Source organism: Polyergus mexicanus, unplaced genomic scaffold, assembly GCF_030449975.1.
Source record: "Polyergus mexicanus isolate NDT 795.1 unplaced genomic scaffold, iyPolMexi1.0 SCAF_10, whole genome shotgun sequence".
In the NCBI taxonomy this organism is placed as follows: domain Eukaryota; kingdom Metazoa; phylum Arthropoda; class Insecta; order Hymenoptera; family Formicidae; genus Polyergus; species Polyergus mexicanus.
In genome coordinates, this window is record NW_027223330.1 from 919144 (window position 1) to 947120 (window position 27977).

Here is a 27977-nt window from a genome sequence, read left to right on the forward strand (position 1 = left end):
AAAAAAATTTTGCTGCTTCTGCCCGAAACCGATTTTAACGCATTTCCATGTCGAAACGTTCAAACCTATGCCTATGGAGAGAAAAATTGTAAAGAAAATAAAAAGCCTCTCCCCCGATGGATATAAAAATTAAAGTAACTCCAAATTTATAATTGGCCGAGTAATTGTGAAGTTTAACCCTTTCGCAAAAAAAAAAAAAAAAAATCTTAAACGAATTAATTACTCGTAACTCATTCTATTTATTTAAATAGTCGATATATTTTTGATGTTTTTTGATAATTATATTTCTCGGGTTAGTGAAAGATCTTATACAGAAACATTGTATCTTATATAATCCATTTCCCGAGCGCCCACAATTATTCGTCCGAGAATTGTGATAATTATGTAATAAAGCGATCTCTCGATTTGTTAGGCTACGATATCCCGCACGCTAACACATTTTTATAAATTCTCCTATTAATGTTAGATAAATTTTTACAATTTTCCTAAGTTCCGGAACTATAACGCTGGGACGTTCTCTCATAATGTGACGCTTTTGATATTCAGACGTTATCAAATGAGGTTACAGCTTCGATTGAGAAATCCGGATGACATTGGCCTTTTGGTTCTGTACCAAATTTAGAAATAAACCGACGCTTCCGGAGATTGTTTATATAGGACACGTAATTAATAATCTATTACTTATATATACACATATGGATATTTTATCATTAATAATCAATTATAAATCATAGAAATAAAATACGATGTTTAACGGGGAATATAATTTAGAAATTCCAATCTTAAAAAAAATATCATTAAATTTTAGAGATTACTTTAACTAAAAAATTGTTCATTATTTAATAATTTATTATTTATTAATTATTATTTAATTATTTTTTCATTATTTTAATTATATATATATATATAATTTATTTTAATATTAGGTGTACAACTTTGCTTCCGCCGTTTTCCTATAGATGGCTTTAGCGGTAAGTAGTGGTCGAAATAAATAGATCATAGACGTCATGCGATAAACTTGGGCATCTGTCAACATAAACCCATAGAAACATTAGTCGATTTGTGTCTGCATCATAAAGTTATTCTCGATTGAAAATGTCAGTTGAGCCAAATTCTCGTCATTTGCGGGAGGTTTTAATTTTCTGCTTCAATATGAAGAAATCTGCGGCTGAGGCTTATCGAATGCTCTCAAATACTTATGGTGAAGCCGCTATTAGTGAAAGAACGTGTCGCGAGTGGTTTCAACGCTTCAAGAACGGTGATTTTCACGTCGAAGACCGGCATAGCGGTGGAAGAGAGAAGGTTTTCGAAGATGCAGAATTGGAGGCATTACTTAATGAAGACTCGAGTCAAAGTCAAAAAGAATTGGCACGATCATTGGGAGTGACTCAACAAGCAATTTCAAAACGCCTAACCAGTTTTTTACAATAAAGCTTCGAATTTCGGAAAAAAACGGCGGAAGCAAAGTTGTACACCTAATATATAATACATTATCTATTTTTTAATGTAAGATTTAAATTTTTACGATCGAAGATTATGGGTGTTGCGCCGTTTCTTTCTGTCGGTATTACGTAATTGTCGACGAGCAAATTTAACGCAGTTCTTCAGGATCCTTGGATAAGGGTTTAACGATATGAGGGTGAAAATGCAGCGAGGCAATATAGTGTGCATGTATGCTGCATAGTAGGAAAGAAAAGAGAGAGAATCGAGATATATATGCACACGACTAATGGGAACGCATATAAAGCATATTCGAGCACTACTCGGTATGCCGAGTCCGACTCCGGCGAGTCGAAAGAGATGGCCGATAATACGGTAAAATCGCTCACCACCGATGCAGTGCGTCTACGAAGTATTTGTTAGTGTGGTGGAACTTCTTCTTGCGTGTCGCACCCACGTGATTTCGATTATTATTTTCGATCACCATTCGCTCGATATCCATACGTCAATATATTATACGCAACAATTAGACTTATATAATTCTATATTTTTGTTAAACAGAGACATTAATATTTGTAAACTAATATTTGGAATACTTGGAAAACTTGCCTTAAATTTTATATATATTGTTAGCATTTTTATTAATTTAACATAATATGGATACGTTAAATGGTGACATACTATGTTAATATTTCAATACTATGTTAATATTTCAACCCAAAATGCAATCTTCATAATAATTTCAAATAAATTTTACGCAAAATCAATATATTTTTAATGATAAAATTGAAAAACTTATTGACGGTCTGTAATCATTCTCATTTCTATTATAGAATAAAATTAACATTTTTTTCTGTACATTTTGATAGATAAATCTTCGTCACTAATAATACGGAACATATCTATTGTGTGAAATTAAAAATATGTTCACATTGTATCATTTTTACACTTTCTTTCAGTTGTTTTAATAATTTAACATTTCAGTCTAATTAACACAACAGCAATATGTTACATTAACACATGAATATGTTAAATATTTAACACAAAAAACCACAAGCATACTTAAAAAAAAAAAAAAAAAAAAAAAAAAATTCCCAACAATGTATGCGTGTGTGCGTGTGTGTGTTACCATAAATATTAAAAATTTTGCGTCTTTATCGTAAAATTCTAAATGCTATACATTTTCATTGTCAAGTTCATTGAGCTTTATAATTCGACTTTTCTTATGCGAATTCCAGGCGGCAAACGAGGCGTGTCAAGCACGCCGCTACTCGCTTCTCTTGGCTTATCCGGGGAATCAAACGCTTTCTTTCGTATGCAAAGTAGAGAACTCACTCCGGGGGTTCGACATCATGTCAGATGTCGGCATAGATACTATTTCACAACGAAAGATTGCGTCGTTGAAGATCTTATGAATGCAAACGCGCAATACCCTACGCGATCCGCGTAAATTAAGAATTTCACGATGTAAAGTTTCCAAAGATACTTTATTAATAATAATTAGATTCTTGATTAATAACAGGGTAATATTTCCATATTCGTTACTAAAAAAAGAATTATACTTTATACCACAGTAATATCTCAGTCAGTGTATCATTTATATTATTATATTATAAATTATTTTTTAGGAAAAAAAAAACCCGATTAATCTAAAATATAATTGATATTCGAAACAATGGCAAAATGTAATATTGGCTTAAAAGTCCACGCATTCGCTTTAGATTAAATCCCTGGATATTCACGTGCGATTCGCATAAGACACAGCGATACGCCTTGATTGTAATTCGCAGCGCGACAGACGAGAGATCGTCCAACACATGATCGACATTGATTACTAGCTGGACTGCCGCCGATCTCGAGCCAGCAGCTGCACCTTCAATCAGCGTATAATGCGTACGATAGGACGACTTCTGGGTTCCCGTTTCAGAAGCAATGAACTTAGAAAAAAAAAATCTTAGACTCGAAAGACAAGGCTCTGTCAAAAAAATTTAAGAAAAGTAGAATTAACGTTAAAACGGAAACTGAAATTAAGATTGTAGTAAACTAAGTTGGGATCTCTAAAATTGAATGTGCGTTTGAAATTTCGATTATGACAATGATTTTGTCATCGTTGAAGCGAACGGTTTGTTGAAGTTTTAGCGAAATGTGTTGCGATATTAATTTCTTGCGTCCGCTGTACGTTTCGAAGCAGCCTCTTTCGTATGTGGATGTCTCTTCTCGCAGTTTCATAATAATCTTGCTAGACCGCGTGGACTGGTCCCGAATGAAAAATAGGCAGAACGGATCGCCTCATTCTTGGATGGCTAGTGGAGCGTCATTAAAAGGTAGATCGTGGACAGTCATCAAGAAGCGAGAAGTGAGCGCGCCTCTCGCGCAAGTGAACAGGCAGCATCGATAACGATACTATGAAACAACATCGTAAAGCTGCACGTCTACACGCTTATTACGATTAATACTTCACAGTTGGAGAATTTATGCTTCCTTGTTAAAAAAAAAATATGCCGGTTAAAATTTTTGTGTTAAATAGTTAATACATTCATGTGTTAATTTTACATATTGCTGTTGTGTTAATTGGACTCAAATATTAAATTATTAAAACAACTGAAAAAAAAGAAGTATAAAAATGATACAATATGAACATATTTTTAATTTTACACAATAGATACGTTCCGTATTATTAGTGACAAGATTTATCCGTCAAAATGTACAGAAAAAAAAATGTTAATTTTATTCTATAATAGGAGTGAGAGTGACTACCGACCGTCAATAACTTGTTTAATTTTATCATTAAAAAATATATTGATTTTACACATAATTTATTTCAAATTACTATGAAGTTTGCATTTATCTTGTGTTGAAATATTATAGTATTAGTATCACTATTTAATATATCCATATTATGTTAAATTAACACAAAAATTTGTGTGGATTGTTCGGGATATGCGATATCCCAAATATGTTAAATTTAAGCCAAATTTTCCAACTATGCTCGATCTATCTTCTTATCACGCAGGAGCTCTTTATTTTTAAACGTAGTGATTAATTATTGAATTAAAATATTCATAAACGTGATAAATAAATTATTGTTACATTTCTACTGCTCGGCAAAATAAAGTTTTTCAATTCTGCTTCGTTTTCTCTTTGGTCTTTGCTTTTTCGGATGTCAAACTGTCAATATAGACCTTCCTCGATTCATAAACGGCATCTACCAGAGTTCGTCTCTGCCAGAAATTCTTCTCCTTCTTCTTAAACAACTTCGCGTATCTCTGCAGTTGCTCGTTTATTAGCTCGGTCAAGTTTTCCAAGTAACTAGAATAATTTCTTTGATCATGGATTTCGATGTCGACGACGTATTGGTTTAGCAATTTTTCGTCATTGTTCTTCATCTTTGAATCAAGATGCCTTGTAATCTCGTTTCTCCTCACATACTTCGTCAGGTTTAAAGCGGGCAGATGATGATGAAATTCCGGTGGTATCAAAGTCCTATGTTGTCTCGCATGTGGCAAACAGAATGTTATATCTTCGTCCTTTATTTCTTTCGGTTGTTCTACTATCTGGTTTAAAGACACTTCCGATTCAGATTTTAAGGCATGCGCACTCAGAAAAGTCTCTCGGAGTTCCTTTCCGCGTTTGAATCGACCTGGATCCTTCGACCACCAGGATTCTTTTAGTAGTGCTATTTCTTGCTCCCTTTTCTTATCTTGATAGATCTAACGCGAATATACTTATCAGGAATAAAAGTTTAAAACAAAAATTAAAAGTTAAAAAACACATTAATTTTTTAGTAATTAATTTAGTAATTAACTTTTAAATAACAGATATTTTTTTTATTAAACCACAACGGACGAACTGTACATACCTCTACAGTATCCCGGGCATCTGTAACAATTTGAAGAATCCAATATGGCGGTTCTAGGGCTTGATTATTGTTTAATTGTTTCGAATCTTTTCTTGCCGTTGACAGATTTGATGATACTTTAATCCCAGATTGCATCTTCGTTTTGAAGACTTCTGCATTCTTCGTCTTCGCTTGATTCACGACCGCCCACTCGACATTTGTAAGAGGCCAACTGTTGTCAAAAACGAAAGCATCTATATAATAGAGTTTCTTCTTTTCCATTGCATTTCTAAACTTCTCATTAAAGTCTTGGTTTCCTTTCTTGATTTTATAATCTTCGTTCTTGATTGAGTGTTTTAAGATCATTAAAGGTAAGAAAATCTTGGAACCACCTCTCACATCAGCCAAAATGTTCTTTCCTTCATCAGTAACTCTTATTCTGATTTTTGTCAAGTTGTAGGATGTAGTCAACCTTATGGAGACGATGCTTCCCGAAGTCGCTCGCAGGATCCATCGCGAGATGTAATTCTTGATGTTCGGAACGTAAGTACCGACTAATTCATCGACCGTGAGCTTGGGAGGTTTGATCTGCTGCTCGCCTAGTTGATAGAGCATTGGTTCCCCCTTCATGGTGATTATGCGAATCGCCCAATCCAGGTTCTTGATACGTTGCTTTTCGTTCCAACCATAAGCAAATACCGTGTAACCGTCCGACAGATATTCATAGCGAGCTGGAGCCACGTGATTCACGATACGCGTTACTTCGTGTCCGTTTTGATTGTTGAAGACGCGCAATGCGACGCGAGGTAGATCGATCAGCAGTTCGAAGGCTGCGAAGACAATCTCCGCGGGCTTGGTATTCACGATAAGTCTGACAATCGGAAACCATTGTTCGTGTCCGACGCTTTCGAGGACACCTTTGAATTCTTGGATATTCAGGACGTGCGCGAAATCCTCGGAATAAGGATAGAAATCGCGCAGATTGTCGTGACGATTGATGAAGTTCCTCAATAACTGACTTGCGATAGACAAATCGATGAATAAATCAGATATCTTCAAAAGTTCCTTGCGAATCTGCATATGCAGAGCGTGATCGGGATTGTGAAGTTGTTTGTATCTTTTTACAAGAACCATCCTGAAGAAGGACTGAATTATCGTGGCTGCTTTATTATAATCAGAGACATGGCTGCGTGATATTTTCATGGCCTCTTGTGTTATGAGATCTTGAAATGTTCTCTGAGTTTTCGAATCGTAGTATTCCGATGTAATATTTGGATTCAGAAAAAAAATCCGTAAAGCGCGAAGAATATTTTCGAGATCGCTATCGGGAACGATTTTTCTGATCAATTGAACTTGTTCTTCTATAAAGGATTGGTGTATTAGTGAAGTAAGATTTTTATCTTCTTTCAAAAGAATATGCTGTGAGTCGGGCATGTAGCTTCGATAGTAATTTTTTAACATTACTGGATAATTATTTGTTCCGAATGATCGATAAGTTTCAGAGAGACTATTACTGATTATTTTCGACATCCATTCGATTTTATCAGACTCTGTGGTCATCAGTTGTTGCACAGTTGCCCGATTTCCGAGATAAAAATCCGTATCAGAAGAAATGATCGCCAGACTGGATTCTGAACGTCGGTAAATCCGTAAGAGTTGCCTACCAGCTTTCAATTCTACGACAGTTGATTTATTGCCGAACGTGGAAATAATTATTGTCTTATCCAATTGATTTGATCCGAAAAACCAATTGTATTTTTCCAAGATAAGATAATCCTTCAGATGTGATTCTTTTTTCTTTCTCGACGCAGCGCAAAAATTAACCAAGAAGAATTTATTCTCCAAAGAATCGCAGAATAAATACAAAGATTTGTTTCTAGACTTTAAAGTTCCGCTTGCATTAGAAATTTCTGCAATTGTTTAGAAAGAATTATGCATCTCATCTTGCTATATCTATAGAAAAAAAATCTTAATTTATTAAAAATCTAAACTCTAGAGAGAAAAAATCTAATAGTGTAGCTCTGAGAAACTATCTAAGCAGCACAAAAAATCAAAGACATCTTAAAGATATCTAAAGAACAATTAGATATGTCTTTAAGACGTTTTTAGACACTGCCTCTAGAGATACATAAATGCTGTTTGGGTAGAGCTACTCAATTTATTATACTTATATTTTGACAACAACATAAAATTCATAATGAATATCTGATAACTGACTTACCTGTTTTTTCCTTCTCGACTTTGTTCGTAGTTTTGCGATTTCCCTGGGTTGTCTTCAACATATCCCCCATCACTTGAATCGTGCACCGCAAATACTCCAGCTTATAAAACAAATATACTTCCGTTATGTGTGGTGCCATCATATTAAAGTCAATCCATCGACTGACATCTTCCGTTGCCTCTTTTTCCGTCATGGGCGAATCTGATGCTCTCTGAGTTCTCCATGCAGATTTATCAGACTGCTCGATCTCAGTTGGAAAGTTCGAGTTTCCTGCGGCGTCACTTTCGTCGTAAATGTAGACAACACTCTCGTCGCATTCCTCGAAAGGACTGATCACCCTCAAGTAACGAATCGGAACGAAGTAATCGACGGGATCGATTACATTTTGCGAAATGGCCCATTTTAGCCAACGATGCAGTTTCCACTTTGCTAATGGCGGTTTTACCTCGGGAAGCAATTTAAGTTTCAAAGCCAATCATAATCCAAATAAAAACATCTGATAAAACAATAAAAATGTCTTGATACTCTTAATATTCTTTTAATAGATCTTTTTTACAAAAAAATTATTATTTTGATTCTTTTATTGCATATGTGTGATTTTTGACACTTTTGAGATGGTTGAACTTTTACATCTTTAGGATCCAGAGGAACGTCGCGTGACTGGACGACGTAAATTACGTGATCCCAGCAGGGTGATAAACCAGGTATCGCTTTGTTTCCGAGTTCTCGGGTATTGGCCAAGAGAAGAAATAACGTGATCGGTTGAAGTTTCTCGGCTTCAGGGACTAGCCGCGAAGTTTCTCCAGGTCTCCTCGTCTTGTCGATCATAACGCTATTCGTGGAGCTTTCTATTCGGAAGTATAGATAAATAGAATGTATTGCATTAATAATCGAAGCGGCGATCATGAGCATATATGTTTGACACACCTGGACTCGTGTTATTACGAGTAGTTTGCGACGTCCACTCGAAATGCTCAGAATATTTCATCAGGAAGTTCCACTTGTCTTGTGAGGATAAATGTGTGACGTCTAGCGTCAAGAAAATCCAGCCTGTGCCATTATTATTAAGGCTCACTTATTTATTTAGAATCTTTCGAAACTGCCGATGTGGTAAATTTTAGAACAAATTTCTCACATTAGAAATTAATAAGAATTTAAAGATATACACTTTGCTCAAAGAGTATGAACGATTTCAACATCCTGTTTTTTTAATGAATGAATGAAGCGTCAACGAATGAATGAATATTGACCTGTTAAACAAGCAATTGGATGGAAGTCGATGATCTCGCGACGTTCCGTCCAGGTCAGCGAAGCAACCTTGAGCAATGCTTTAGCGAGAAGCATCGGCCACAGCTCGAAGTTGTTGGAGGTGCACGGTAAAAGGGGTCTACCGTTTTTATCCACAGGTATGTTATCGTCTACCAGAATACGACGCCAGCATCCCATATGATGTAATCTTACAATATACTTTCCTAAAAAAGATTGCCTGTGATACGTTGATTAAGAGGGAATTATTGTTTAGATAATTCAATCGATTGTAAAAAAAATTTCTCTCGATACAGCATGAAAAAGGAAAAAGAGAAGAGCAACTACGTTTAAAAGATTAAAAAATTTCTACGATCGTTGCGAGAATATCGTAAGCACCGTTCGGATTTATCACTGGTCGATGCTGAACGCCCTTTCCAGCCTTGTTCAAGGAATATACGTGCATCCAACCGCACCAGGGCCTGTGGCCATCGGCCCAGGTGAAATTTGAGCCTTGCCCGCTAATCTCCAATCCTTCTCGGCCACAATATTGCAAATTCTTGAGCGTAGATATGAACCATCTTATAAACTATTATAGAAATTACCATTATTACTATTTTGTAGCGATTTGTAAGCCGACTTATAATTAGAGAAGTACCTCGCTATGCAGTAAATGCTTGTTGCTCATAATTAGATCAGGATATTTCACGATCGTCGTGTATATCGTCAATGAACTCTGAAGAGTATGTACATTTGTATAAGAGTAAGTATGCACATTTGTATAAGAGTAATTATCATTATTACAATCAAACATAAACTCGTTACATTTTAAAGTTTAAAAATCATAATGTGTTAATTTAAGAAATGCGTATTATATCTAAAATGCATAAGTAAAAGTACAGTCAAATGTTGTAAATCCTTCGCTCTTATCCATCGGTCAGGTTTCAAGGATCGTGGCATTGTGACATATTCTGTATCCAGGAATAATCCATCGGGACCATCTTTGGGGACTCCCCACTTTTCGTTGTTCAGATCGGAATCCTTCCATTCCGGCCACGATGCATTTGCAATATCGGATTGATAATTATTTCTAGATTTTTCTGACATATTGGATGGGAAGATATCGTAAAAAGAATGATATGTAAAGCGGCATATTCAGACGACATATATATGTGTGTGGAGTAAATATTAATATAAATTAAATATTAATATTTATATTAATTTTTTGGAAAAAGTAAATATTTATTGATTCTTTATATATTATAACATTATTATATGGACAGAATGGAATGTATAGTTATACCTCCAGTAATTGTAAATTAAACACTCGATTAGAAGAACCTGTATTCTTATGCCTATTGTAACAAATGTTCGTTATAAAAAAATAAGGTAAAATTAGTTATATAGTCTAAAATATTCTAAGAAATATTCTAAAAAATAATTAGTAAAAATTCTACGAAAGGTCTACGAAAGTCCTACATCAGCATGATTTATTTGTCATTTAATAGTCTCAGCAATATTTTTAGCCCTTTCTCTAATCAATAAAATCAAAATTATCCCATGTATATACACGATTTCTTTTTAATTATTATTTTATAACAATATATATATATATATATAGCAAAAAATGCTCAGTATCGATCGATTCGGTAATTAGTATATCACTATTCTTGCACTTTTGTTGAACCAATTATCAATTTATATTATTATCGATATCTCTTTTTTTCTTTTGACGCGCGCGTAAATAACATCGTTGCCATTCGGTTCGTCGCTAACAATAAATCGACATTTTAATTAGCGTGGAATTATATACACATTTGATCATTAGAACAGATGACACGCCAAAGCTATATATGTTCCCCACATTTGTTAATAATTTAGATCCATTAATGTGAGTCTGTTTAGATAATAACATATAGTGTTATAACAAATAAACGAAATTTTTTTCGAAGTTCCATAATTTTAATTAAATTGAAAAGATATACTTTGGAGAAAGTTATCTCAATAATTTTGCGAAGGATAAATAGGATGAATTAAGTTTGATACTTGGTCAATTGTAAATAGATATAGATCTTCGCCAATACTAGTTACTTTGTTACAATAATCAATTTTTCACAGGAATAATGTTATTTGTATAATAAATATAGAGATTCATTTATAATAAACTTCTTTTTTTCCCCTCTTTCAACAGATTAATTTTTTAGCACATTGACAATCTTTGGCACTGATATTCGTTAGGAGTTTTCGTCCTATTAAATGTATAAGCAAAAATAATATTCACACATTATTATCCTTTTTTTTTTCATCTATAAAAATTCGTAATTTCCCCTCTCTCTCTATCTAAATCTTTTAAAAAATATTTTATCCAGTAGAGAGAGAGTAGTTAAGTATCTTATATGCAAGAGTGAATCAAATAGTAGTAAGATGTATTTGTGTTCATAGAATCTATGCAGTCGATAATACTTTTTCTCATTGACTATACACTAATAACAATAAAGATGAAAAAGATACAAAATTTTTGAGAATGAAAAAGAATCTTACATGAAAATAGATTTTAAAAAGCTTCAGAAATTGAAGATAATATGGCTTGAAGTAACATGACTTGACTATAACCGAAAACTCGTGACTTCATCTACTTTTTAACTATTTCTCGCTCGATTTATCTGTTTTGGTGTTATTCATTTATAATTGTTTAGCAACTAAGAGAGCTATCTAAGATAGTGAAACTTGGCAATATACAAACATCTTTCTCATCCACTGTGTAATGTTTAAGCACAATATATATTTTTTTTAAATAATCTTGCTCTCTTGTCCCTTATATATTGAAGTAAATTGAAAAATACGCATAAAAAAACATATATATATATATAAAATAATAAACCTATGATCTTTCTCTGGAGGATGTGCGAACATTAAAAGGCCCTCCGCGTTTATCACGAACGAATGTCCGAAAATAATTCGCACCCTCAAACTGGCAGTGTTTGAGAAACCTGTTTTGCGCGCGCAATTATACATATAGCTCTGTATAAAACAGGTATTATAAAATTCTTGATAATACTAAAACCGGTGCTAGTTATACTGGCGTGTCACATAAATTGTCGAGGTCATAGAGATCTGCAAATGCATTACATGTAACATTTTCACGATTCCTATTTACGTTGACAAATAACTTATATATCGAACATAGCTCTCATATCATTTAGTTTACTCAATCGACCAAATAGCCAAATACTAACGGCAGTTATTACTAGACGGTCAAAATTAAGAAGTTGTTCATTATTGCATTATCCTATAATGCTTTCACACAACTGATACTTTTAGCACAGTCGCTAAGCTATAGAATATTGATTATCATTTACTTATCAATTACTTACTGTTGCAGACGTGACAGTCTACACGAATACACAGTTAAGTCTATCTGAACGGAATCAAAGGCCTGAGTGCAAAAATCGGACGAATCCGTTATTTCGATATTTCTCAAACTTGAGTCTAAAAGGAAAAAAGGAAAAAAAAAAAAAAATCTTGGATGAGGAAGAAAAAGTATAGAATCTTCAAGAAAGTAGTTTTGAGTGTGACCAATATCAAAGGTACTCTTGTCCAACTATCAGTACAGCTGCTTGAATGTACGTTTAAAACTATGAAATATTTTCTATTTGATTCTTTTAACTTTCCCTTTCACACTTAAAAGAATGTTTTCATACTTTGGATTAGCGTTGTTTGGTTTTCACAACAAAACATTTTGAATGGTTATTTTTTTGAATCAGAACCAAGCTATTCACATAGTATCTTTTTCTAATAACTAATCAAAATAATAGAACTGCGCGGTGATGAGTAAACGAACAAGAGAAGAATCAATAATCGAGGACAGATAGGTAAATAAGGCGAAAGAATTCAGCACAAATGGAATATATCGTGAAGATTAAGTCACCGTTTGCTTTAGCGGATTTAGCATGCTTTGTCAGGTCCGGATGCTCTTTGATCCTCCATCCGTCCGGCTTGAAGTCTTTGAATTAGGGCGAATAGATCTTCCTCGGGCACAGTGGAGCCCGACTGAGCGTTTCCGTTGGTTCTTCGACCTCTCTCCTCCTCGGCATCTTGCAACGTTGATACAGCTGGTAGAGGACTCCGTTGGTCCTCCAAACGTGAACTCTGAAAGCAAATTAATGATTCTTAGTACAAAATGTTTTTCTCAATAAGATATGTCGCTAATATTACATATGTTTCAATATGTGCATCATATGTATAAAAAAAAAAGATATAACCAATATGAAATATGATTCCTGACAGCATGTAAAACATTGCAATAAAGCAATAAAAATTTCTATATGTTAGTTTAAGTCATCAACCTGGCATCTGACAAGCATCTCGATGAAGGAATCGTCCGCATCCTGATTGGTGTTCAATCCAGGCAAGTAAGGTAATGTCACTCGTTGCTCGTCCATTCGTTTGCTTTGCATTCCAGCGATTAATTCTAGCAAATCGTCGCCATCTCTGCAAATGAGATACTCATTAGTTATCAAAATATAAAGCAATAAGTGCCCCGAATATGTCTTAATAGCACACTATCTAAAATAAAATATTTTCACATACTTATCCTCCATATCGGATACTTCTGACGTAATCGTTCGGTATTTTGAATTGTGCTTCGTATTGAGCGCGCAACGTTGATCATCCATTCTACCTGACTGAAACCGGGAGAGCAAATCGAAGAAGTTATCTTCTTCCTGAGATGGTTGTGATGCGACATTGTTGCCTTTGTCCGATACGATTTCTGATTTATCTTTTTGCTTTGTATCGGGTGTGAGCTAATAAAACACACCAAATTATTATATTTTACTATTTAGTAAGTGAGATTAATCAGTAATGCTTTATACAACATCTCTTGAGATATAAATATATAGTTAAATTAATTATGTAATGAAAGAAGAAAATATTGAATGAAAACGAATTGTTATAATTATAAACCAACTTGTTTCATTGTAATTTGACTATAGCACGATTCTTAAATTAAAGAAAAATTATGCACACCTTTATGAGATCGAGATTGTCCATGCTTTGTCGTCTGAGCCTGTACCTGCATGGTGTAGTTATTGGGACGTTTGATGTTGTATTCGCAGATAGTTTTTGTGTGTTCAGATTCTCCTTGTTGCTCTCTTGCTGACTCTTTTCTAGGCCAAGAATTTTGTGTAAATCGTCAATGTTCATCTGCGCGGTAGCTTGACCCATTTCATCTTCCAACTCCTTCGAGATATGTAGATGCAGATTCGCATAGTGCAGCGCTTTTTCGTGATTACCCATTGCAGCATAGGCGTTGCCTAGTGACCAACAGGCGCGTCCTTCGCCAACACGATCTTTTAATTGTTGAGCTATACTTAGATGCCATAGATGGTATTCGATGGCCGCCGAGTAGTCGCGTAAAAGGGTATACGTGTTGCCTAGGGAGTAACATGCTTGCGCTTCTACCTCGCGATCGCCCAACTCTTGCGCGAGGGCTAAAGTCCTCCTAAAAATTGAGCAACTTTTCTGTGTATTCAGATATTAAAATACAGAATTAATTCGATAAAGTTGTAATATTTACTTATAATGTTGCGCGGCTTTCTCGAATTCGCCCAGAAATATGTGTGAGTTCCCCAGATTACTGTTGGCTCTCCTCTCGGCCGGTTTGTCGCCAAATTCTCTGGCAATTTTTAGACGTTCATTGTGATAGTAAATGGCTTGTTGGAAATCGCCCAGCAAGTAAAACGTATTGCCCAAATTACCGCATGCTCTGCCTTGCGCTGCAGAATCTTCCAGTTCTCTCACCAGCTCCAAATTTTCTCTGTGAAAAAAGGGAAAAGTATTAATAATATCATGATTAATGTATAATTCAAAATTAATGGAAAATAATTATAGAATAATTGAGATCTTACTCATAATAGCGTACAGCCTGTTGCAAGCACTGCCGAACATCTTCAGAAAACTCTCCCGGGTCCTGATTGCCTATTCGACCTGCCTGTTTGCCCTTAGCATGATATACATTCCCCAAATTGTACAGAGCTCTTCCCTCGCTAAGCTGCGCATTACAAAATCATAGAAAAATATAACATGAAATAATAAGAATAAATAAATAATTTATGGAAAATACAATCTCAGTTTTTGTAAAGAATGCTCTAATTTTTAATTTTTCTATTTTGAATAATTTCAGTTTCTTGCAATAAGTGATTGACTTAAAAATAATTTTAAAGTATACCTTATCTCCAATCTCTCTAGAGATCTCCAGATGCCTTTTGCAGCATATCATGGCTTCATCAAACTTGCCCATAACTTTTAGGGTGTTGCCCAAATTTCCACTGGACTTGGCTTCGCCCAGTTTGTCACCCATGTTCCTGGCAAGTGTCAGATCCAATTTGTGATACTGCATTGCCTTAACGTAGTCACTCAGATAGAAGTACGCGTTGCCAAGTTGGCTGTAGATTGCGCTTAGTATCCGCAAATCATCTGTGCCAGCTTGAATCGCTGCCTGGAAGAATGCTACACCAGACTTGCAGTCGCCAGCCTTACATAGACGCTCGCCCTCCAATGCCAGTTCTAAGCACATGTTCCATCTCTCGCTATTCTGATAAACATTGTAAAATATCATTACACAATATTATCTTTTATGAAAAAAATTTTAATAGTATATATCCACTCCGGAATACAAATTTGTTATACATAGCCGGTATGAATGCGTGCAGAAACAGAAGAAACAAAAAAATTTGACAGAGGTGTGAATCACGCGTGGGAGGATCAACGATGTTGATTCACTCACTTGTCCCTCGGACGAGAGATTCTCCGCGCTGGCGCTCAGAGACATCCTATAACTCGTTATGTCTCTTTTTTTCTTTCCTCACAATCAAACGTAATTATTCAAGTCGAATGTTAGAATGCGCGTGGCTATTAACTTGCGAAACGATGGTGATTGATGCTCGCATGATATTCGAGAGTACTCCGATTATAAAGGAAGTATATCTATCTCATAATCGCATCATCCTCCACCTCCTCCTCCTCCCACGAGTATATCCCACGGATTTTTTTTATCTTCCCGAAGCGAAATCTCTCGACGCGAAGCTATTGATGTCAGAAGCCATTGAGTAAAGAATAACAGGAGGGAGCATTTGGTATTAAGTGAGCGGACGGAAGTATATATATATATATATATAAGTAGACGCTTAAAATGGCATGGACCAATCAGGTAATACTAGAAAGAGATACCAGACATCCATAGGCACCTCTCTCTCGGCGAAATAGCAGCGGCAGCCAAACAAAGGGATCATTCGTTTCAGATTCTAGTGGGTGTTTACGTTTAGCTCCGTAAAGTTAGCCGGACCACTTTAACTTTTTAATAATTAAAATTATCTAATCGTTTGGTGGTTGTTTAGTGATGATTGGTAGCCTAATTAATCATAAGCATAAGGAATTTGATTGGTCCATTTCCTTATGCATAAGGAAATTGATTGGTCCATTTTCTTATGCATAACGAAATTGATCGTTTCATTTTCTTATGCATAATGAAATTGACCAATCAATTTCTTTATGATTATGCGCTTATGCAAGAGTGCGTGCTCCCCGCTTAAGTGTTTTCAATTCCTAAAAGTGGATACTCGGTCTAGATATATTATGTCTATGGCTGCGGTCGGGAAGATGCTAGAAATGCTTCGAGACATTGCATTAACCAATCAGAATAAAGAAATCTTTATTCTTTGTGTCCTGATTGGTCAATCAAACGCCTCGAAGCATTTCTAGCATCTTCCCGACCGTAGCCTATATAGAACTCTAGCTAAAGCAATGGTGCTATTGGACCATTGGACATCCGTCACGCATGCGCGAAAAAGAACCAGCTGCTCCAGCCTCCAGCTTCTTTCTGGTTTCTCGAACTTAAACGTTTGGCGACATTGCTGATCAAAGTAAAGGAACTGTACTGGTATTTTCGTACTGTGAAACGCGAGTCGATTTCGTTTAGTACGTCGCGTTTACGTAGCTTCTTGCGTTAAGAATAGAACTTCTCGCGCAAACGAGAGGAAAAGGGAAACTGCACGTTCGTGCCCGCGATCGGAGGAACGTCTTCTCGAAGTAACAACGAAGATCGATGCATCCGCGATCGTTCGCCGAGTTACGGGACGGCGCGCGTTGCACGATATCGTCTTCACCAGGCGAAGATTATCGAGCGACGCAACCTCCCTACTGTGGGGTTCTCATCTCACCGGCTTGTCGCAAGTTTAATAGCCAAAGGGAGGAGTAGAGCGTAAGAGAAAGAGAAAGTGAGGATCCTAAACACGGCTGAGAGATTAATGATTGCGAGTCTTAGCGAGTTTTCTTGTTCACCCTAATTAGTTCATAACTCTTTCTTAATCGACGATGAGCGACAATAAGCAGGTAGGTGAAAAACCCAGTAGCGAGGTTGCTAATCGATTTGGAAGCTGTAGGGATCTAAGCGACATTGTGCCGTTGTACCCACCGCGCTTTCTTTATCTGAAACCGCTTGCCAAAGTTAACGTGTCGGTCAGTCTGCCCCAACTGAAGACTCCAGGTAAAAACATCATCGTCAAAATACATCGGTGGTCTCCTCCATTGAGGTTGGACCATGAGCCTTATGTCTTGTCTATCTTTCTTTCTTTCTTTTTTTTTTTTTTCTTTCTATTTATTGCTCTTTCTTTCTTTTTCTGAGAAACAGTCCTGTAATACAACGAAAATTGTATAGCGCAGCATTGGAATTTTACAAGTATTGTACTTTTGTTTCAAATTAAATTTAGAATAACACTTCTCTCGGCGATCCACTTTATAATATTAATTATTTTAATGTAATTCCTCTAATATTTATTTGTAAAAATGATTTATATTAATTGTAAACATATGTATTTACTTGATTGTTGACAATTAATCGGTTTGACAGATATGTCTTTTAATATTGTTTTAATGCTATTCTTATTAATTTGGCATTAATTCTCTTCGATTTGTTGCAACAAGTTTATCACATCGTCGCAATCGTATACTTGTGTTTGTGCTTTGGACAATCTCTACCAAAGGGAGAATAATGTAATATTCAACTGATGGAAGAAAATACCATGATTCCAAGTGATCTGTGCGAAGCCACAAGCACTTGTAACAGCTATAGGAAAGATAGCTTCTTACAGAAACTTAACTGCGCTATAAACAGGCAAAACGATATCAACATGGGATGTAATGGAGAAGATACGCGCGCTCATTCTGCCGGACGAGTTTGCGTCCCTGAAAGTGGCCAAGAGCAGCCTGGAGTTTATCCGGCTGGAGGGCGACCTGCGGGACCGTTGCAGGTTGCCAAAAGTGTTGGCCAGGCTGGATTCACAGCGCTTGAATTTGGCCGGCTTCCCCAACGTTCTCAAGGTGCGAAAGCTAAGTACAGCTTAAGTTTGACCTGCAGCTTGGTGTACATTCGATTAAGTATAACGTCGATTAAGTATAGCGCCTCGGGACACATGAAATATCGAAAATTGCAATATTACGCAACTTTAGTAGACTCACATCGGAAGAATTACAATATTTGACCATTTAATTAATTAAGGTCCGCGCAGCCGAGGCAAAGGACGACTTCCCGACCAGACATAGCTGGGATTCCTACTTCAGGGACGCAAAACATATGAACGAGCTGAAGGCCGGCGAAAGGCCGGATACTATTCACATTACCGGTCTGCCGGTTAAGTGGTTCGTCGAGGATGGTGCGAGTGTTCCAAGCGAGTCGCTTATCTGTAAGATTTTTAAGAAATGGGGCACACTGAGGAAAGTAGATGTGCCAGCCGCAGACCCCTACAGATCCAGGATGCGACTCGGCAATAATATACACAAGTTCAGTTACGAGGATGGTATTTTTTTCGATGCGTTCGTACAGTACAACGAATACATGGATTTTGTTAAGGCGATGGACGCCCTGCGTGGCATGAAACTACTGAAGAAGGATGATCAGAACACATTGACCGCGACAATAAAGGTATTGTGTAAAAACTATTAGGTGTACAAATAAGTTTCCGCCGTTTTTTATCAAAAATTGGGCATTTATTGTGAAAGAACGGAGCTTAATGTTTTATTTGAAGTATTGTCCATCGCTTGCCACTACTTTTTCCCATCTTTCTGGCAGCATACGGATACCGCGTCGGAAGAATGCTTCATCTTTTGAGGCTATCCACGAATCGACCCAATTTTTGGTATCTTCATATGATGTGAAGTGTTGCTCAGACAGGCCATGCGCCATCGATCTAAACATGTGGAAATCAGAAGGAGCAATGTCTGGTGAATACGGCGGGTGGGGTAAAACTTCCCAATTGAGTGTTTCCAAATAGGTTTTGACCGGCGCCGCAACATGTGGACGAGCATTATCATGCAGGAGAATAACTTTGTCGTGTCTGGAGTAGTGGGCGCGCTTTTCCTTGAGTGCTCGACTCAATCTCATCAATTGTGTTCGGTAGACAGCCCCAGTAATGGTTTCGTTCGGTTTGAGCAACTCGTAATACACGACACCAAGCTGATCCCACCAAATGCATAACAAGAGTTTTTTTCCATGAATATTTGGCTTAGCTGTAGATGTTGAAGCATGGCCAGGTGGTCCCCATAATTTCTTCCTTTTTGGATTATCATAGTGGATCCATTTTTCATCACCAGTGACTATACGGTGCAGAAAACCCTTTCGTTTATGCCTGGCAAGCAGCATTTCACATGTGAACAATCGGCGTTCAACGTTTTTCGGCGTCAGTTCATATGGAACCCAATTTCCTTGTTTTTGAATCAATCCCAATGATTTCAACCGATGTGAAATTGCTTGTTGAGTCACTCCCAATGTAAGTGCAAGTTCTTCTTGCGTTTGGCACGAATCTTGATCCAATAATGCTTCCAATTCCGCGTCTTCATACACTTTCGGCCTTCCGCTACGTTCTTTGTCTTCGATGTCAAATTCACCGTTCTTAAACTTTTGAAACCACTCACGACAACTTCTCTCACTTAAGGCAGCCTCACCATATGCTTCTACAAGCAATCGATACGCCTCAGCTGCAGATTTCTTCAAATTGAAGAAGTAAATCAAAAGTTCCCGCAAATGACGCTTATTCGGCTCAAAACTCGACATTTTCGCACACAAAAGAATATATTATACTGATAAAAAATCACTAATATTTTAAGGTTATGTTATTGACTGATGTCCAATCTTACGATAAGGACGTTTTACATCTGACAATTTTAACCATAACTTATTGGTGGCGCCAACTTTTGTCAAACGGCGGAAACTTATTTGTACACCTAATACATTGTCTTGTGATATCAATCTTCCTTATACCACACATCTATTAATCCGAATATATAAAATGTATCCTGAAATTTATAAATTGTAAACATAACGTACTATAAAAAAAGTAGCGTACATTGTATGCATGTATTGCAATAGCTTGAATTATATAACTGAAATAACATTACAAAAAAAAATATTTATCGACAAATGAAATAATTTCATATAGGTTGATTTCGACAAGACCAAGCATATGAGCGACAGCTCGGTGTCGCATCGAGAATTTGAGAGGAAGCGTTTGATAGCGCAGGATAATTTGGCGGCCGAGAAACTTCGAAGGAAAGAAGAGGCAGAAAAGAAGTGGCGAGAAGAACAAAAGTAAGCACTGGAACAAAAGGGATATTTTGCAAATACGTATACGCACGCGCATACATACAAAGTTATATTTATCTTTTATATGCGATATTAAACCATTTTTGCATTTCTATTTTGATTATAGAAAAAAGGAGGAGGCAAATTCGATAGCGAGATTAAATCGGCAGCGAAAGCGAGAAGAAAAACGAAAACGGAAGGTACTCACAACATTTCGTAAACAAGAAGAGGACAAGGTATCAATGAAAATTGCTAGGGAAGAAAAAAAGTTGATAAAAGCTCAACGACAGTTGGAAAGTATACGATTATTAGATGAACTGTTAGATAGGATAAAGGTGAGTAATGGGGAGAATATGTAACAATTATGTAAAAAAGAAAATAAGAGTTATTTATGAAAGAGTTATTTATGAGAGTTTCGTAATCGTAGATAAAAGTGGAAAATAATGAGATTAAATTGAATCAAAGTGTAAATGCGGAAACGAAGAAAGACGAAAAGAAAAACGATCAAGTGAAAGAAAGTACTAGTAAATTAGATTCAGAAAACGACAAGAAAAATAAAGACAAGCAGAACAAGAAGAAAAAAACGAAGAAAGAAAAGAAGAAAAAGGTATGTTGCTTAATCTTACATTCCCATTACCGACTTTTGTGGTATGTAATATAATGATATTTCAGAATTGACACCGACGTGATGATATTCAAGAATTGTAATTTTATGCTATTGTTTACAGAAAAAGCGAAAGAAATCTCAGAAAAAACGGAAAAGAAATGATGTTTCCGGCTCGAATAGCACGGCCGGGGAAGAGGAGACAGATGAAGAGACGAACAAGAAGAAACTCAAGAGCGTCTTGATAAGGAACGACCGCGCACTTTCATCTGCAGGTAAATTTTGATTATATAAAATTTGATATTAGCATACATCAGTAAAATAAAAGATGAAAAGTCAATATTATGTCATTAATGGCAGGTGCCGTTGTTCCAGCCGCAAATCTTCCTTACGCACACTCTTACTCTGATTCGATATCGATGTCGAGGATGCCGATGTTACCGCCAATCGCGACAGGACCGTATCATGCGCTAAGGATATCGTTGCCAAGGTATCCAGGAGCACAGATGTTGAGGCCGCCAATGCCAGGTTATTCATTGATCCATCATCATCCCATGTTACACCCTCCCATGGGAAGGGGCCGAAGATACAATCCTCGATGCGATATGAATTCTTATGCATTGACCAATCCCTATTTGTACAATGGTCAATATTATGAGTACTTTACACATCTGGTGGATCGAGATTCGGAGCGGCGAGAGTCGAGGACGCGCGGTCGTCGAAAATCGAGGAGTAGATCTATCTCGAAGACGCGAACTAAATCGAGATCCAAGACGAGATCTAGGAGCGCTTCCAGATCGCGTAGCGCGAGACGAAGCGATTCACGCTCCAAAAATAGAAGATCAAGATCGAGCTCTAGATCGCGATCGCGCCGTTCCAAATCATCGCGGTCCAGGAGTCGTTCTAGGTCCCGCGGTCGGCGGAAATCGGCAAGTAGATCCATATCCAGAAGAAGGACAAGATCAAATTCCAAGTCAAAGCGCAAGAGTGGCACCAGATCGCGCAGCAAATCGAAGTCGAGCTCCAGAAAACGAAGCGGTTCTAGATCCAAACGAAGATCACGGTCCAGGAGTCGCTCCAAGTCTCGCAACAGCCTCAGGACCCGTTATAAGAAGAGACGCGGCAGAAGATCCGCCTCCGTCGTTAAAGTCACGCGAGCGAGATCACGACCCATATCACTCAGACGGAAATCGCGCAGCAGTTCCTGGTCATTGCCCAAGTCCCCTGATCGGCGAAGTTGTTCTTGGTCGAAAACAATTCCTGCGAATAATATTAGTGAGCAAGACGTGAACGAGATATCCAATAAGGGCATTGAAGAGGAAGCAACAAAGACAACAGAGGTACAGAAGGAAGCAAAGTGATAAATTGTTTATATTTTAATCCTCTGTTTTCGAAGTGTAACAGAAAAAAATCTTTTTTTAAATGCTGTGCTATGTGTGAAAAACTTATCAAAACTGATATATTATAGTAATATGTGAATGTCTGAGAAAACAAATATAACTTCTTTCTATATAAACTGTAAATAATTCCATTATTGTATGCAATCTTCCGTGGGGATTTTTTTTTATAAGTTAAACTCCTAAGTTGAATTTATTAGACAGATTTATTCGACTACGATATTAATTTCATTTATCATTGCAAACTTAATTTGTGTGAAAAATGAAATAGTTATTAATAAAATTATCAAGATTATTAAATATGTATATTATTCTTTCTTCGGATTTTCGACTTATTCTTTCCATTTTCTCGTTCTAGTCTCTCTCTCTCTCTCTCTCTCTCTCTTTTCTTTTCTCCGTTGAAACTTCTTCAGTCTTTCCTTAAATTAATGACCTTTTTGTTGCTTTATCTTTATTATAATACGTTAACTATAGAAATCGATTGACACAGGGAATAAGAAAAAGATTCACAACGCATCCTTCCGACTTGCAAATTTATTTGTTCTCGGCATGAAAACGCGTTGGTTCATAGACATCGTAATAGTTACATATGCGCGTTCTGTCCCGTTCGTTAAATGGTGATCGATCAGCTCCGTAATTACATTAGTAGTTTCCAAAGAGTATCTCTCGACCGGGCCTTATTTTTAACGCAGGATCGCAATTTAAATCGCTTAGTGCCATGGCGTTCGTATATTTTCTCTCCTTTAAAAATATGTGCTACGTTTCTGTCGCCGCTATTATAGTTAAATACACGTGATGTATGTACATACTTGACGCATAATTCGCATCTCGCAATTACTTGCAATTACTCGTAATTACTCGTCGCGACGCTCTTAATCACTGTTAATGTCGAGTCTAATAATGGAAGATACTTATCGTTCTCCGTTCCTCCGTTCGAAATACCCTTCCGTTTATTATAAACTTACTGGGGTCATGCTTTCCTCCTCTTTCTTCTTCTTCCATTTAATTATCCCCTAAGTTGATCCTATTCTCAGAATTGATTAGATATTGACTACTTTCAAGATTCGTTGCGTGGGATTTGTTCTTTTAAATTAAAGCGACGCGGACGATAGCATCTCTTCCTCTTCGTCTTAAATTATTAATCATGATTATGATAATGCGCTATCCGTGTTGACGCTAATTATATTAATTACTAACGACTCGTCTTTTGAAATATTTATTAAATTTTTCTGTAACGCAGAGATTTGTGTGCCATCACTTACATGCCACCATTTATATATAATTCACGCGTGAAAGAAAATTATGTAACTATTTTAAGTTAATTTTACGAATAAAGAGCTCCTAAAGATTATATGTAAGCTATTTAAAAAAAAAATAGAACAGTAATATTTAATTCGTTAAAACTAACGAAATAATCAATGCGAAATTTTCGAGCAGAGCGTTATTAGTACTTTCTTATGTATGAATATCTCTCGTATGAGTATTCAAATAGTAATTGTATATCAACGAGAACTGCTTTCTAATCAGTATCAGAAAGAGTAGAGTCTCATGGGAAGATTGGCATAAGCTCGCGACTGACTAGTGATGAAAAATAATTTTTTTCGCCAAGAGATTCGTTCTTTTCTTTTTCCTTTTTTGGCGATCTCCTAACGCAAGGCGCTATCGTCCGCGTGAATCTTTGTTAAAACCGAGAACCTCAGCGTCATCGTTATATATCGTTCAAGTCTAGGAATCACAGAAATGCCTGACTGCTCTTCAACAATCGACATCGTTACATCTCACATTGACACGTGTATGCTGTGTGACGATAGTTATAATTATATATTGTACTTAAGAAACTATCTAATTAAATTACATAAAGAGATCTATGGAAACTGATTATTTCTCAAAATTTAAAAACCTTGCAAATTCTAAGGTTTATGTCTAATTCAAAGAGAGCCCAAAAGATCTAAGGATACATAATTCCAGACGATTACTCAATACTTCATGGACTGAAAGTCTATATTTCTAATCACTCGCAATTTTAAGAAAATTTCAAATTACGCAAGAACTCTGAGGCAGATTCTAAAATAACTTTTTAGATTCTAAAATAGATTCTAAAAGAACTTTTTAGATTCTAAAATAGATTCTAAAATAACTTTCAAGGATATAAAAGTTTCTGCAAAATTGAATTTCAAATTTAAGATTATTTCTTTCTTATTAATTATAATTGCACAGCTATAATTCCATCGAATACAGAATGTCTGAGACTTCATCCGAGTTCTGTTTCATTTACGATTTCAAGAGTTGGTCAAAAGTTATAATTAATAACTTCAAAGAAACTCGTAAATGAAAGCGGACTCGTTAGCAAGTTTGGAACACCCTGTATATGTGACGTGCGTAAAATGTAAAATTATATATATATATATAATTATAACTATAATGAAAACAATCTTTCAATCGCACGCATCGCGCTTATTTATAATTCTCGAACAACGATGATGTAAAGTATTAACACGACACCCTGTGTGCTACTTTCTCGTGAGCTCGATCTGTTCGATATCGAAAAGATACACAGAAGATGCAGCGTAGTAAGGAGTCTCTTTCAGAAGGATCCCCTATACGTCCCTGTATGTAGGATGATCGCTTCGCGAATCGCTGGTTTTCAAAAAGTATCGAATACGAGTTTGATAAAGGAGACCGATCGAAGTCTGAAAATCTCGTTGATGATATGACATATCAATATTCGCGAATGTGAACGAAACATTCGATGATTGAGAAGTAAATACGTTCGAAAAAAAGGAAAAAAATATATATTTCAAAAAATGAAGAAACTCGTGAGAACAATCGCTACCTGATTTTCTCCAAGAATTACAACTACATGATTATTATTATTATTTTTTTTTTATTTTTGCGAAAAGGAATATTTATGTAATGCGTTTTTTTCCAGGATTGGCGGGCAGTATCTCTTGTATTTTTTTTTTGTCTACGTTCGTTTATAATAAATCTCAGAAATATGGTGAAACTTTGCGAGAGACAGACGTTCCAAGTTGCTTTTAAGCGTATTTTATTTTTACACATACTTTTTTGGAATCTCAATTGGCAGATAATATTAATATGCTATCGGATATCATTTGGATAAAATGTTCACGTTGATAGGGTATATGTTGAATCGTCGGGATATCGATCTGACATAGCGATTAATGTGTTGAAACTTTAGAAAAAAATTCAAAAATGTGATGTCCCAAATATAATAAATATCTAGATCGCGAGGATTTAAGATCCTACGAGGAATAATTCCAAAGTCATAACATCGCTAAATTGAAAGTTTTAAAAGTTGAACGTTCCGTTATTTCTATCGTGCAAATTGCGAGTTTTAAGGACACACGGTCCTGAGTCTTAATTTTTTAAATTTAACGCTCAACTTTTGCTGATTTTAATATCGAATTTCAAGTTTCGGGGATGTCCGAAGAGCGTCGTTCGCGATTTAGAGAATTTCAAGGATCCGAAATTTCCGAAGATACAAAATTCTTTCCTAATAACATACCTGTCCAAAGGACATCCAGAGGATGTTTTACATCCTCTATACCATGTATTGTAGAACATTCTCTGGATGTTTTCTGGACATACGCTGTTAGGGTACAGATTCAAGAGTTTCCTGAATCTTTAGACGTCTCTCTCGGAGTTCTTTATAGAGACTTTTGAAGATCTCTAGGATATATAAAGTCACGAAGATCTTAGGTAGATCCGGGATATAGTCTACATACGTGTTCAGACGATGGTTGATCAAAATGGGAGGTGGGAGAAATCGGGTCTGGATATAGTCGTTGATAGGAACGCGTTAACCGGTCGAAGTTTCGTTCGCCGCAAAGTTAATTTAGTCGATTCGTTTATAGCGGAGTCTAAAAAAATATCATTAAGTCTCGTCGTAAGAAAAGTTCGCTCTCTCGGTTGTGTGCTTCGTATAGTATCAAAACCACTTTTTTTTTTTTAAACCCTACGAGTTTCTACCGCAATGATGCACTCGCACGCCTCTTTTTTTTTATTTGTTTTTTTTTCTTTTTTAAACAGTGCGCGCCTTCGTCCTTTTTCTCTAACGAATGTGTGTATTTCAGTTTATACTCATATATATGTATATATAATACTTTGCTTTATCTCTGTATATATTTTTTTATGTATATATATATATATACATAATCGTAATTATATATGTATGCTAATTTGTGCCTTGCCCTATGTCCGCCGTCGTAAAGTAATCGAGAGACTAGCAATTAATAATAATAACTTACACGATATTATATATTTTAGCCAAGTTAGAATATATGTATATGGGTTTTTCTTTTTAGATATATATATATATGTATATGCTTTATATTTGTATATAGACCTATTGCCCTAAATCTGTATAGGAAGGAAACTTTCTCTAATCGTTAATAATAGTCCGTTTTGTTCCAAGATCGTGATTACTATCGATGATATAGTATCATCGTGCATGATACGGAAATGGGAAAATATCATAGATATGTTGCGCAAACAATACGGGCGAAGTTTCACAGTGGATTATAATGCTCGATATCAATGGTAAAGATTATAAATATATAGGCGCGTTTACATAATGTTGCGCATACGGTATATAATATCGAATTTTAATAGGGGAAAATTATGACGGATCGTATAACATCCTGTATGCCTTTTAAAAATATCTGTGTTTAAGTTCGGTGCGCGATGTTCGACGCTGATGATGAAGATGACACTCCAAGATCTCATGATTACTTTCGTGTTCCGTTCGATTTCGGAATTTGACAAAGTTAACGTTTCGACGGACTCAAATCTGCAAAATTTCATAACTCAAAGCTGTGGACAGCGAAAAAAGGAATTTAGATTTTTGAGGAACTTCTAGTTCTGTTTTCACGGATATAAGAGGGATACATTGTTGGAAAATTTGTATCTTCTTGTTGAAAAATATATGGGTTAAAATTTTTGTATTAAATATTTAACACATTCATGTGTTAATTTAACATATTGCTGTTGTGTTAATTGGACTCAAATGTTTAATTATTAAAACAACTGAAAAAAATAAAATAAAAATAAACTAAAAAATAATATAATGTGCACATATTTTTAATTTTACACTATATATATATATATATATATATATATATATATATATATATATATATATATATATATTACGTATTATTAGTGACAGATTTATCTGTTAAAATTTATAGAAAGAAATATTGATTTTATTTTAACCACAATAAGAGTGAGAGTGATTACAGACCGTCAATAACATTTTTCCAAGTTAATTTTATCATTAAAAATATGTTGATTTTACACAAAATTTATTTCAAATTACTTTGAGGTTTGCATTTATTTCGTGTTGAAATATTAATAATATTAGTGTCATCATTTAACATATCCATATTATGTTTAATTAACACAAAAATTTGTGTGGACCGTTTGGGACATGCGTACATACAGGGTATTCCGGAACAACCTGATTTGCTAACTATTTTTCCTTATAACTCAAAAATTACGCTTCAATTCAAATTTTGGTAAAGGAAAAATCATCTTAGAATAGTATCAGGAATACGTCATTTTACGGACGGAAGGTT

The 27977-nt window shown here is 35.8% G+C and overlaps 3 protein-coding genes across 12 annotated transcripts; 1 reads left to right on the forward strand and 2 right to left on the reverse strand.

Moving 5' to 3' along the window:
- Window positions 1-4559: 4559 nt before the first annotated feature.
- On the reverse strand, window positions 4560-9887 carry LOC138936895 (androglobin). The gene is made up of 9 exons (XM_070302683.1): window positions 9645-9887; window positions 9403-9480; window positions 9144-9333; window positions 8750-8971; window positions 8427-8549; window positions 8130-8347; window positions 7500-7944; window positions 5300-7188; window positions 4560-5150 (listed from the first exon to the last, which is right to left on the reverse strand). The coding sequence occupies exons 1-9, from the start codon at window positions 9849-9851 to the stop codon at window positions 4560-4562; spliced, it is 3963 nt and encodes a 1320-aa protein (XP_070158784.1). The 5' UTR covers window positions 9852-9887.
- Window positions 9888-10025: 138 nt separating this feature from the next.
- Window positions 10026-15853, reverse strand: Pins (G-protein-signaling modulator pins). Its single transcript, XM_070303132.1, has 8 exons — window positions 15532-15853; window positions 14974-15339; window positions 14654-14796; window positions 14323-14562; window positions 13773-14247; window positions 13335-13549; window positions 13091-13235; window positions 10026-12893 (listed from the first exon to the last, which is right to left on the reverse strand). The coding sequence occupies exons 1-8, from the start codon at window positions 15574-15576 to the stop codon at window positions 12690-12692; spliced, it is 1833 nt and encodes a 610-aa protein (XP_070159233.1). The 5' UTR covers window positions 15577-15853; the 3' UTR covers window positions 10026-12689.
- Window positions 15854-16634: 781 nt separating this feature from the next.
- Window positions 16635-22614, forward strand: LOC138937394 (A-kinase anchor protein 17A). Of its 10 annotated transcripts, none has more exons than XM_070303625.1 (9): window positions 16636-17020; window positions 17186-17289; window positions 17786-18122; window positions 18311-18723; window positions 20237-20385; window positions 20507-20714; window positions 20807-20986; window positions 21108-21258; window positions 21344-22613. In XM_070303625.1, exons 3-9 carry the CDS (start codon window positions 17810-17812, stop codon window positions 22342-22344), a joined length of 2415 nt encoding a protein of 804 aa, XP_070159726.1. In that variant the 5' UTR covers window positions 16636-17020; window positions 17186-17289; window positions 17786-17809; the 3' UTR covers window positions 22345-22613. The 10 variants fall into 10 exon arrangements, with proteins under 10 accessions (XP_070159723.1, XP_070159726.1, XP_070159725.1 ...); XM_070303624.1 differs by having other exon boundaries at window positions 17727-18122; window positions 21344-22612; XM_070303628.1 differs by having other exon boundaries at window positions 17894-18122; window positions 21344-22612.
- The last annotated feature ends 5363 nt before the right edge of the window (window positions 22615-27977 follow it).